We start from the raw sequence: 13,210 nt of genomic DNA on the forward strand, positions 1-13,210 counted from the left end.
AACAGCGGGTCATCCGCAGACCGATGGTCAAACCGAAAGGGCGAATCGCGCCATCGAATACGTTCTTCGTGGCGTCTGCGCTGAGACGCCGAGGCGCTGGAGCGCCAGGTTACCACTCGTAGATTTTGCACTGAACAATGCAGTGCATTCATTTACCGGCTACACGCCGTTCTTCGCGAACGGGCTGAATCACCCTCGCGTCCCAATGACGCCGCCATCCCATGGCTCAGGGCCTTGTGGGGGAGGAATAGCCGAACGGCTTGCTGATGTCAGCCCCTCACCATCTGCAAAGAAGTCGATGACTTCTTGTCTGCCAGACTGAGTGTCCTACGACACGTTCGCGATGCGATGGCTGAAAGCCAAGACCTGCAGACAATATGCAGACGAAAAAAGAAGAGCAAAAGTGAAAAGTTCTCAGGTCGGGGACCTGGTCTTAATAAATTCTAAAAATTTGCCTACATATGCAGCCTCTGCTATCTTCAGGACGAAGCTTCGTCGTCTACGGTTCATCGGACCGTTTAAGGTTGTGGCCAAACGGGGCCTAATGTACACGCAGAACCTTCCGAAACATATACGCACCCACCCGGTGTTTTACGTGGGCTTGCTCAAGCCGTACCGCGATCCGGCACAAGTGAATGCAGAAGCGTTGGCGCCGCAGCGCTTCCTAAGGACCCTTGGCCACCCAGAAGCTGCAACTGGTTCTGAGCACGGAGGGCAACAACCCCGGCGACGCGGCCCTCGATCTGCGCCAACTGGGCCAAGAAGTGGCAATTCAACGCTAAGCAAATTTTGGTGCGTATTAGCAAGAATTACAAGGATTTTTCCCAGAACTTACCGACGCCAGATCTACACTTACATTACAAGTGGTGGTAACATCGTCGGTACACACGGAACGTCCCGTGAAAATCAAGGTGGCACCGCCGAACTCTTCGAAGGACATCTCGTCCAGCTCAAGAAGAGTATTCACCACAGGAATAGCCTTGAGGATGACGTTGTTCTCTTCCTATCCAGTCATATTGTTGATGAGGCTGTATAGCTGTGCGCTATCGTCTACGGTAGAAACACTTTGGGTCAGGGTCTACGCCCGGCGTCGTGCAGCTAGCATACGTCGTTGCTGTCGCCTCTTCACAGAGGTTGTACGTCTCAACGAGACCAGTGTGAACACGCACTCAGCGTCGTTCAGTGTTTGCCTCACTTCCTGCTCCACCAGAGCACTGATGGTATTAACAACATCCCACGAAGAGCTGCTAGCTCCATAGTGGATAACGTGCAGCTCCACGCACATCTGAAGGACCTTGCCCAAGATGCATGCCACGAGCGTCATGCAGCGACTACTCTGAGACGTGAGCAGCGCTCGGTGGATTACGTGTCACTCCACGTGCATCACTGGGGACTCGCCCTGAATGCCTCGGACCTCGTCCGACCATGCCACTCGTGACATGCGGCAACCTCTTCGACACTTGAGCAGTGCTCAGTGGGTTACGTTCCACTCCACGTTCATTCCGCAAGCCATGCTCGGGGCTCCTGTCCGATACACCTTTGGTGTTCACCAACTCGGATGCTTAACTCTCCAGCACGTTGACCGTCCCGGTCCGGTGTCTGCTTCCTGAGAGAATTGTGTTTATGGCTCACCAAAGCTCCACCAGGATGCGTGCGCGTAGCGCCCAAGGTCTTGGACCTCCAGTCGCATCATGACCCCTGGTGTTCCAGCCATGCCAAACAAAGATTAAGGTCATACCTTGAATCCAAGTCTACGACTATGCAGCGTTCCAAGCTATCAAAGTCAAGAAACTTAGACGCCGAGGTCCACAGGGACGTAATACACGCCCCCGTCGCTGAGCGAGCAGTGGTGATGTCACTCAACTGCGCCATCAGAGCATCAGCATACAGCTGACTTTTTTCATGTTGGAGCGTCAAGCATAGTTGCCCGACGCCCCGAAAATCTTCCATGGCTTCTCAAAGCCCTTGACGATCGCTTCCACGAACAGCAAGTCCGGCTTGCATACACATTCAGATCCGCTAGTGCTGCCGGACGAAGTGGGAGGGTCATTACCTTAAATGATATGTCTGTACGTGGGATAGTGATTTCAAAAAGTCTTCCGTGTGCATCCGTCGTCTTTCGAAGAAGCAGTGAATGTGGCATTTAATGCCGAATTTATTTTTTAGTCGGCACGACTTGGTTGGAATGCACACTCTAGCAACTCGTCGAGCGAGCCTGAGCCGACAAATCTCAGCTATGCTGAAGATGAGGAGGTAGAGCTCCGAGCTTCCGAGCAGCGTTCGGGCACCCGACGGTGTTTCGTCTGTAGAGACACCCGTCACCTTGGATTGGTTGTCCTATGCACAAGGCGCGTCAAGGTTCATCGAGCCGACGTCCCGCTTCTTACCTGTCTTCTGGTTTGTTGCGGGGTCAGCAGGGCCCAACCCCGAACACAAACAGCTCCGTTCTCTTGAACATAGTTTTTGCGTCCTCGTTACAAAGGCTAACGCTAATGCAATGCCACTTTTCCACATTGTATTTAACTACCCTTTTGAGTCACGCTTAATTCTGTCACATATAGACATGATTTCGGTCTGTTTACGTGTGGTTGTTGCCAGCAGATGCCCTCCAAACGACTTGATGCTTCCTTTGTAGTGCAGACAGAAATATGAAGTCATCATTATTTCTCGAACTTTTGCATCAATTCTATGCCAAGTGAATCAGAATCAAAACCGTTAGTTAGACAAGTCACCGATGTGTAGAAGAAAGTTAAATTTTAGGAATTAACCTGGTGGCACTGCTATCATGACAAAGGGCTTCAAGCCCACACGTGTAGAAGGAAGTAAGATATCAAAACTTCATAGTGCTGTCCAGACGTTCACTTCACTTGCTGATCCATCTGAGACACTTATCGAGCGGTCGAGACATCAGGATTGTGCAAGAAAGCAAGCGAGAGGACCAAGCTGTACATATTTCTCGAAGATGGAGTCATCCAACTCCGTTAAGATATTGTTGAAGCCTACGATTTCGAAGATTTTCAACAGACTTCACACCTGAGCTACGTATAAGTGCAAGCGCGAAATCATCACGGCGAAGCGCACGCTGGCACGCAAAGACTGGGCTAATTAGGTCGCGAATTGATTGGGACGTGTCGTCTGATAATTTTGACTGCTCGATCGGCCTAGAGTAGTACTGTAATGACCAACTCTGCGAGAAGAAAACCTAATTTACTAATTATGGCGGAGGCTCTGCCATGACAATCCAATTTGACTCTCCTGACAGATGCCAAACCTCACTTTTCTGCCAGAAAGCAAGTTGTAGCTACTTTGATTTTTCGAAGATTTTATCACTTTGGAATCTAAATTCTCTAGCACGACAACCCAAGTCTACACACATTCAAAAGCACGAAGGACCTAAAGTGGACATGCCTTGGCATCAAAACTTAGTAAAATCAATGCCTGGACGCGTTGAGGATGTCACAGTCGAAGATAAGCACTGATTACTTGACTCAACTGATACAATACCGTATTAAGTTCACGCTAGAACGTACTATTTTTAAGGTCAGTGTAATCGCGCTGCTTCCATTCATGATGAGCAGAGCATCGCAAACGCTGATATCAGAAGGTGAGAATAATTCATTAGTTCTTTTGCATGAGGTGACTTCATGTTTGAAGCCCTAATTCTGCCATAAGCACGGGCTACACAGTACTCTAATAATGTTGCGCCGGCGAAATCTTGGTAGTTGTATGTATAACGGCCGGACGGATACTTGAATTCAATCCTTGTACTATAGAAATGATCGCTCAAAAGTTCAGTCTTACCCTGGATGACACGGAATGAACTTCAAGATTCGTGATTGTTTGCGAATCTACTGTGTACAAGTAAAACTTGAGCTCGTTCTCGAGCTAAAAGAATCAGGTCGTCAAATGCAGAAATACTGAAGAAGTTGGCATAGTTCAGTGCGGCAGTCTTCGGGATTTGCCTCCAATGCATTCTCCAATTTCCAGAGTGCAGCTTGAAGATTTCTAAACTTCGATTCATTCGCTTCATCAGATTGCGGTCGTTTAATCAACTTTAATTCTCTCAGATCGTAACAGGTGAGATTTGTCCAACTCTTCAAAGCGAACAGTTTTTCGTTCTCATCTCGACTTTCGTCCATCAACGAGCTATCTAATAGTTGAGATTTTGATTCAATTCTCCTTGTCGAATATTTGGAGACAAGTGCTTCGAATGAGTCGTAAATGGATGCCCGTAAACCATCGAGTTGGTTTTGCTTTGCTTTGAGTTTTGCATCTAGCTTCAAAATATTTACATCTATGTTTTCGTGCTCTGCCTCTTGATTTTGCCGTTTTTTTAGTTGTAGCGTACGGTTGGTACGTCCGAGCTTCATCATCATCTCTCGCTGACGTTGCAGCTGCAACTCAAAATCTGCCAGCTTTGCCTTATAGCTCCCAATCACATCTTGTTTCTGCAACAATCGTCGTTTCAATGCCCGAATCTCGCTATCCTCATCAACCCGCTTATTGCAGCTCTTGTTATCACTATTTTCGTCCATCGTTATTTCATCGCTATCACGTTTTGCACATTGTGCTTTTAAATGTGCGTTCTCCACACGAGTAGCATTAAATCGCGCCACCATACGAGCATTGCGCTCGTTCAACTTTTTAAGATGAATTGATAATCGGACATTGTCAGTGAGACATTGCTCAGAATTCTGCCGAGCGAGGATTAGCTGGTTCTTGTGTTCTTTTGCCTTCTGTTGCAACAAGGTTATTTGTTTCTCAGCTATTGCCAACCGTTCCAATTTTTCACCCACTAGGTCAAATTCCTGTTGAAGCAACAAGTTTTTCTCTTTTTGTTGAGCCAACAACTCTGCCTTTCGCTGTAAAGCCAAACGAGATCGTTGTAAATCATCTGAGCGTCCCAAAAATTCGGCTTGTTGCTTTTCAAGCTCTTGGTGAACAAATCGATACTTCTCTGCTATCGAAGCCGCGCTATCCTTAACAGTTGCAAGCTCAGAGTTTAGCGCTGCCAACTGCGACACCAATTGAGCCTCACGTTGTAGACGTAATGACAGTTCTCTGTTGGCGTCGCCCATACTCTTTTCAAGCTGCCGCATAGTATCCTCAAACGTGTCGTTCTGCAGCATCATAGAGCGTAGATGCGCCTCTAACTTTGATGCCCGTAACCTCCACCACATTGCTTCGCTCACTTCAAGATATTCAGCCTTGCTATTTAGCTTTCCCTGACCGTTGCTCCGAAAATTCTTACTTAGAACTGCCACATTCGAATGATCATCCAATTTTGGCGCCAGATCTTTAGGCTCTTTTGTGTTCTCACCAATTGTTGTTTGATCTTTTGCAAGCCTCATGACAATACAGTACAACTCATTGGTAGTGATTGACCTCTCATCCTTTAAAGTAATCGCTTCGGCAACACATATAAACTCGTGGATACAAGCTGAGAGAAAGTCAATGCGTTTTGAGCTTTCATGCGCACAAGCACATTGTACAGATTTGTATTCTTCAAATTCGAGCTGTAGCTTATTTCGCCATTCTTCTAATGCCTCGCAACGCGACTCAAAGTCGACTGGAGATTTCAAAGCATGATTATCTTTTTGTTCCTCGATTAAATTTCTCTGTCCTGGCATTTCCACGATTTTCCGTTCACGATGCAATTCGAGCTCCAGATCTTCGACACGCGCCTTCAAAGCTGTGTTTTCATCAACAACAGTAGCTAGATCCAAAACTTCTTCAGTATTTGTACTTTGAGTGCATTGTTGGGACTCGATTTGCATCTTCTGTATTCTACTATTTTCATTTACCATCTTCAAATGCAATTTGAAGCGCAATTCGCTATTCTCCTCGAGAAGCCGACATTTATCATTATCAATGCGAGATAAGGTCTCACTGATTGTAAAAATGTAGTTTTTCATGCTTTCAGCATATTCAGCAACTTTGACTCGGAGCTGTTTCTCATGATTGACTTCGTTTTGAGCACATATCTCCTTAATCTTGCAAAGCGACTGCTTGAGAGCCAGATTATCTGCTTCCCTTAATCCCAACTGCTCTTTCAAAGCTTCACATTCCCGTTGACATCGGTTCATTATATCACTTGCAATCATATTCATATCTAATTTTTCTTCCACTTCAGTCTTTTCTTCCGAAGAAAACGAGAAATGCTCCTCTCTATTCCTCACATACTCTTCGCTATTGTTTGTCTCTTTTTCAATTCGTAGTTGCTCGTTCAGCTTGGAATTTTGCGGTATCAGATAAGCGCATTTTGTCAAACACTTTTTCAGATCAGTATAATAATTTCGTGCATCGTATTCAGTGCAGCGTACCTGATGTTTTTCTATCAGCGATTTCGACTCAGAGATCTGCCCATTGATTGCTTCGATAGGCGGCACAGTGTCCAGTAAATCGTTTCCTGGTTTAAAATGTGTCGTAGAGACTTTCATTAGGGCTAAATTTGAGCCACTAGCTCCCACCTCTTGAGCGAAATCACGTGAGTCTAGCGGGGTCGCAATTTCACTTCCGAATTTTGATCTATAAAATGGATTGTGAGGGCTTGTGTGACCTGTTTGAATATGAAAACAATGTTTACAGGATTTTTCCTGTAAATCCTGAGTCAGCAATCGCTGCTGAAGCAACAAAAGTTTTTCATCTCGTTTATCGATTTCAAATTCTAAAAAATCAAGTCGCAAGTCTGTTTTGACTTCTCTAATCGCGCAGATGAGGGGCTCGTTTTGTGCAGTGCCTAGCGATTGCGGCGAAGCTTTAATGATTGAATAAAGGAAGCTAAAAGCGATCCAAAGCGTTTCGTAATGAGTCAACAATACTTCCCACTCAAATTGCGTCTGCTTTACGGGTTCATAGCCATTGCAGCCAGATAAGCTGTCCTGAGATTCACGCTGTCGATCTAGAAATTTTTTAAAGTGGTCGATACACTGTTGGTGATGTTCGGCGACATAATTTGCAACTTTCATCTCGATTGTCTGCTTCTTTGAAGCCTCAACGTGTTCACCGTTTTGACTTTGCTCTTGCAATATCGCAACTTGCTGCTGAAGATGAAGCAAACGGTCCCGCATACTTTTGCGATTGTCTTCAATTAATCGAATGCGTTTTAACGCATTGAACAAGGCACTAGAATCATCATCGCGTTCAACAAAACTAGCACTGTGATTGTCCATTTGTTCCAAAGACATTCTGGGTGGGCATTGGATGGTTGCAAACAAAGCTTCCGTTTCCAACTTTTCCACCTTACGCAGAAGCTCTTCGCGCTCGTGGTTCCAAACTTTGCCTGCTGCTTTCAAGATCGCCGTTCGCTGTGTCTCAACTCCAAGACGAGACTCTAATTCAATACACTTTCTTTCCGCTTGAAAGTATTGACTTACACCAACGAGCCTTGTTTGTCGTTGCTGCAGCACATCGAGTTTTTGTCTTGATACTCGTTGCAAATCTCCAGCAATTTGCGTGATTGAGTTCATTGCACCAGTGTCAATTGAAACGGAATTTTCAGAGCCAGTCGTGCAGGTCGAAAGTGCCTTGATTGTCGCATTGGCAGCTGCCAGTTGCTCATCTTTTACAAGCAAACTCTGCTCGACTGTGGCAAGGCGCGCAAGAAGTTGGGGGTACTCCAACGCTTTGCCACTAATAAGATTTTCGGGCTTGTTCACGGTAAAGAAAGGCAACTCCTGTTCGCATTTGCTTTTAGAGGCCTCCCGCTTCCTTCTCCACGCGTTAACTTCAGCTTGTAGATCCATTTCTCGCTGTTCTAAATGGTCAATTTGTTTTAACAGCGCAATCCGACGGTTTCGGTACTCAGCGCGTTCCTCTGCAAACCCTCTTCTTAAAGCATGCATTTCTTTCATGTGTTTTGCTTCCCACTTAGCCCATTTTTGGACAATTTTCGCAGCAATTTCAACGCCATTCTTTTCATTAGAAAGAGCTTTTGCAAACTCTTTTACGACACTCTGCTGCTCGCTCGCTCCGTGTTGATGACTTTGCTGAAATGTGTGCTGCCGTAATTGTGCGAGAGCGCCTCGAAGAGCAAAAAAACATTGAATTGTGGGACGATGGTCCCCTTGATCCTGACTAGCACTTATTGGACAAAGTGGCGAGATCTTTACCAGTTTTGTATCGCTATCAGGTAAAATGTGTTGCTTCATACACTGCACAATAGCATCACGCCATGCGTACAGACATGCTTGAAGATGCTCTAGTCGTACACCTTGAACCTCCAGACGGTGTTCCAAATTCACACACGTCGACTTTTCTGATTCAATCTCCGATTGACCCACAAAGAGAGTGAGCGGACTCTGCACGCAATCATACGACACCTTCATTGCATCCATTCCGAACTGTAATTTTTTTAAACAATCTTTGAAGATCATATTATCTTCCATCTTGTCGTCCTTTTCGGTAGCTCTCTGATGCAGCTCGTTCTCCAGAGCAACATTCCTGTCCTCCACCAACTTCAAGTCTTTTCCAAGCTTCTCCAGGAGCTGGCATATCCTCAATTCCTCTTCATTCTTGCCGGTCTGCGTACAACTATCTTTTACCTTTCTCTGAACACTCTCAGTCTGTATTGCTGCATCTCCTCTCCGCATTTCGATCCTAATCTGCACTTCTTTGTCCTCCTTCGTCTCTCTTCGTTCTAATTCATCTAGCACAACGTCTAGCTGCTCGCGTTGCTCATTCACAATCTTTTGCAGGCTCAAAATTTTTGCATCTTTGAGTCTCAGCGTTGAGAGAACCTGCGCGTTCTGTCGCTCCTGTTCAGCACGCGTATCTTGCTCTAATTGACACAATGATCGGGCAAATTGTGGGTAGTGCTGAGCCAATTCATGCTTAATAAATGACTCATAGAACTGCAGGAAATTTGTCCATCCATTCGCATTGGCTGCATCTTTTAATTTCATGTGCGCGTTCAAGACGGCCCTCTAAACGGTACAACTTCAACAATCGCATAGTACAATCACCATAGTTGATTTGTGCCATAATTATATGATAATATAATTCATGTAGTGCCAATATCATGAAGTGCCAATACTACTATTGTCATGTAGTAGTGTGACAGAAAATTATATGACTCATTTTTTGTGTACTTAATTTCAGAATTACGGGGTTATGTCCTTAAAGCAGCATCTTACGCGTACTTTCCAGTCTCGAGTCCACGTCCGTGCCATCACTATTCGTAGGCGACACGGATTGCGATAATGATCTCAACGGCTTTTCTTTGTCGTCCGTTTCTGCATCATCCTCATCAGATGTCGTTTCCACAAGGTCGTTCAATCGCTCAGCAGGCTCCGCAGCCTCGTCTTCAGTGCCATCCAAGCTTATGAAAGAGCAGGCCGAAACACCAAAGTCCGTCGCTTGATCCGGGCGTAACAGCGTTAAGTCAAAGTCCAGACCGTTCGTCGACAAGAACGTGGCCAGCATTCTGTCTTTTGGTTGTCCTAACGAGTGAGACTTCAACATTCGATCGCTCGTGCTGTCGTTTGATGAGATAGGCGACAGCGGGTTCTGACCGTCTCCTTCTTCGTCTGGCTCAGGCACATCCCGTTGCTCTTCTTCTGGGCCATCCATGTAGTTAAATGCAAAATCGTTGAACAATTCGTCGTTTGAGCTCTTAGCTGACGCAGGCGTGTCAACAGGGACTTCGATTGTGTTCATGTATGTCTCAAAGATATCGTCCGTGCGGTATTCTTTTGCGTGTTTCTCCATTAAAGCGTATTGACCTTCAAACAAAGCCTCTTTTCGCTCGACACTGCCCCAATCCAATCCTTTAAACCATGGATGAGTTTTGATCTGTTGGAAACCATGAGGCCCCGAACCAAGACGATTAGCTTCGTTCTTGGTCAGCAATCTTGAAACAAAGTCTTTAGCATCATCCGTAAATCGTGGTGAAAATTTGAGATCAACATTAACAATACGTTCCTTGATCAATCGATTAGTCTTGGCATTAAAAGGAGTGCGACCATCAATCATTTCGTACACCATGACACCCAGTGCCCACCAATCCACGGCGCGTGAGTACGATTTTCCACTAAACACTTCAGGGGCCATCATCTGGTATGTACCCACGAACGTTGTCGTACGGCCTTTGTCGGGCATATTTTCCTTAGACATGCCAAAATCTGTGAGTGCGACGTGCCCGTCAGAATCCACCAATACGTTCTCCAACTTAAGATCGCGATAAATTATATCATTCTGGTGCAAGTGGTGAATGGCAAGGGCTACTTCAGCAGTGTACAATCGTGTACGATCCTCTGAGAACCGCCGCGCCAGACGCATTTGGTCCAAGAGGTTGCCACCTGGATAATACTTAGACAGTAGATAAAGCTTGGCTTCAGTCTGAAAAGCATAGCAAAGTGTTGCCACATATGGATGTTTAATACGATCAAGAATTCGTCGCTCGGCATTGGTTGCTTCCACCAACCCTCTTTGAATCATCAATTTCTTTCGGATCGCTTTCATCGCATAAAATACGCCTTCATCGTACCCGTGCTTCTTGCGTACCAATTTCACGCGTCCACAAGCCCCACGACCAACAAGTTTGACAATCTCAAAGTCTCCGAGACACACTGGATCGTCATCATCAGCGGTCGGTCGGATGAAGACACTGCAACGTTCTTGACCTGCTGCCGTGGGGCTTGAATGGTTCGTTGCACTGCGATTTTTTCGACGGGGGTCGATCAAGCACGGTAGCGATTGACACAAGGAACAAACGCGCCAGCTTCCAAACGCTGGTACAAACTTATCTTCACAACAACGACTGCAGTACTTGACTTCGCACCACGAGCACGGTATGCGTCGATTAAGCATCGATAACTTGCGATGACAAATGCCACACGCATTGATTTTCGTCGCATTGACCGTAATTCCCGCAGCTTCGCCACTTCGAGCGGCAAATGATCCAAAGACAGAACTTTTGACCATTTCTAGCGCATAAGCACCACTGCTACCTAGTACATTGGACGGTACAGTACCTGCAGAAACACAGACGCAGCCATGACGTGTCGGACCCTGTGGAATCTTGCACCCAACGTCGATTTCCGAGTTCAAAATCCATGACACGGCACGACGCGCGAGAATTCGTCGAGCAAAGTACGTGTCGTTGTCACTAACGTAATGGGATGGCTCAACAAGAGCTAGCGCCTTGACACGGTCTTGTACGACGCCCTGGCCATTGTCATGATTTAAAAGATGAAGTACCATCTGTGCACCACGTGAGAATGCAACGATAAAGACGTCGCATAGCAACGGCGCGATGAGTTGATCCCATGCATGCTCGACGTGCGTACGTGGATGGCAACTTTGAGCGGCTGGGTTCAGGATGACAACCCCATAATTCTCGCTCAGAGCTTTCTTTAAGTAAGACATCATTGAGCCACTGTCTTTGTCGCTATCAAATTGATTCATACAGATGCTGCGGCTCCAGATACCGGCTTCACGGTACGGAACTATAACCAGTAGTCGCTGTTTCTTTTCATAGCCTTGTGATACATATACCGTTCCCTTGGAGCAGTCACTACATGGCAAAACGCCATTGATTTTGGAGTTATCATTACCGTATAAAAGTGGACGTTTGCTGGCAGCCATAGCATCCCATGGCTGCGGTTCTTCATTCTTTTTAGGCGATTCGTTCAAATTAGAAGCAATCACTAATGACCGCGAGCGGCCATTATCAGTGTCATCCGCTGATGCCTCCTTGCCTGTGGCAACAAACACTTCACGAAAGCCCAATTCGGAGCGTAGTCGCTTTTGTACGACACGAATAAGGTTGTCGACAAATAAACACGAGTCTTCGGCACTAGCACCATTGGCCAGGCCGATGCTGGTACGACGAGAACCCAACACCTGGGGACTACTCATTTTAATCTTGCGCTTGGAGCTACCAGTGGACGGGACGCTGTTGATACTGCCAGAGCGCGACTTCTTGTGAGAGGCCACGGAGGACTCGCTATGATCCGAAACGGGCGGCGAGCCACCGGGTGATTCTGGATGAAGTGGCATGGTAGTTTGAACTGGCGATGTGCAATATAGTATACCCTTCAATGCTGTAGAGCAGGAAAGCCGGCGACGTGCGTATGACCGAGAGAGACGTGGTCTGGCAGCCGTCTTCGTACCAGGAAAAGTGGATAGGGGGCGCAATAGCCTGCAATACAAAATATCGACCTTTGTTAGAAGATTTGATGTCTGCGTTTTTAACTGATTTAGTAATTGTGATATCTGATCTCTGCAATAAATCCGTTTGATTACAGTATAATTACGCGCAAAATCTTTTTCGACCAATTATATAGCGGATGTACAACATAGCTGGCTCTACAAGGCGACAGTGTTCGCATACCAGAGGGATAGGTTAATTAGTTTCAGAACAAGCCTTAGCTCGGCGACGCAAGCGGTCATCTGCTCCTCGAAGATGGCGAGATGAATAAATCTGAAGCAAAAATTGAGAGCATGTCGTTGCCTGAAGAAGTGTTTACTATGCAAATGCTTTATACACACAATTTTTGAAATGTGAAATTTCATGTGAGCATCTGTATCAACTCAGACAATATTTTATGTGAGTGTTCCCACAAACACCTGAGTCGATACAAACGCTCACATAAAATATAGTCTACCTACCTATCTCTGATTCTGAAGCATATGTATTGTAACTGGCCACATGTAAACTGCATACATTTCTATACAGATAGACGAACAGTATATGTATTTAACCACCTGTTCGTTCTGTGCAAGGCCCCGTAGTCAGTTTGAATGGATTGTCTTCCAGTCGAAAGTTGCAGTTGAAGCTGTAGTATGACCAGCGTGGCAACATGTCGTTGCCTCGGACATTGACAAGTAATGTATAAACTAATACCGCAGAATAGTTTAAAAGTCAATATATCAACAAGCTTTCTTTCGAGGTCATGTTCATCAATGCACTCGAATCATTAGGACAATATCATATATTTCGTTGGACTATTTGAAGTCAAGGTCATCAGACAGTATCTGGGTTATCGTAGCCGCTTTCGCTACAAAACCATATGTTATGCAGCACAAAACTGATCGGAATGCGTCGGGTGGAAGATTAAAACTATGGTCACAAAGTATGGAATACACCATCAAAATGCATCAGACTATCCACTGCGGCCTGTAAGAAATGTGTCATGTACATATTTTTTAAATAACGGATTTTTACGAATAGTGATCGGTCTTTTATTTATTAGTAGCCTCAAGAAAT

General features: G+C 45.7%; 2 protein-coding genes across 2 annotated transcripts; both read right to left on the bottom strand.

The window, feature by feature from the left end:
* Window positions 1-3,902: 3,902 nt before the first annotated feature.
* PHALS_09620 (uncharacterized protein) lies at window positions 3,903-8,903 on the bottom strand (the record flags this gene model as incomplete). Its single annotated transcript, XM_024724908.1, has 2 exons — window positions 3,903-6,272; window positions 6,324-8,903. The coding sequence occupies 2 exons, from the start codon at window positions 8,901-8,903 to the stop codon at window positions 3,903-3,905; spliced, it is 4,950 nt and encodes a 1,649-aa protein (XP_024575738.1).
* A 214-nt stretch (window positions 8,904-9,117) lies between these two features.
* PHALS_09621 (agc protein kinase) lies at window positions 9,118-12,000 on the bottom strand (the record flags this gene model as incomplete). The annotated part of the gene is made up of 1 exon (XM_024724909.1): window positions 9,118-12,000. The coding sequence occupies one exon, from the start codon at window positions 11,998-12,000 to the stop codon at window positions 9,118-9,120; it is 2,883 nt and encodes a 960-aa protein (XP_024575739.1).
* Between the last annotated feature and the right edge of the window lie 1,210 nt (window positions 12,001-13,210).

Source organism: Plasmopara halstedii, assembly GCF_900000015.1.
Source record: "Plasmopara halstedii genome assembly, contig: Scaffold_430, whole genome shotgun sequence".
Lineage (NCBI taxonomy): Eukaryota > Oomycota > Peronosporomycetes > Peronosporales > Peronosporaceae > Plasmopara > Plasmopara halstedii.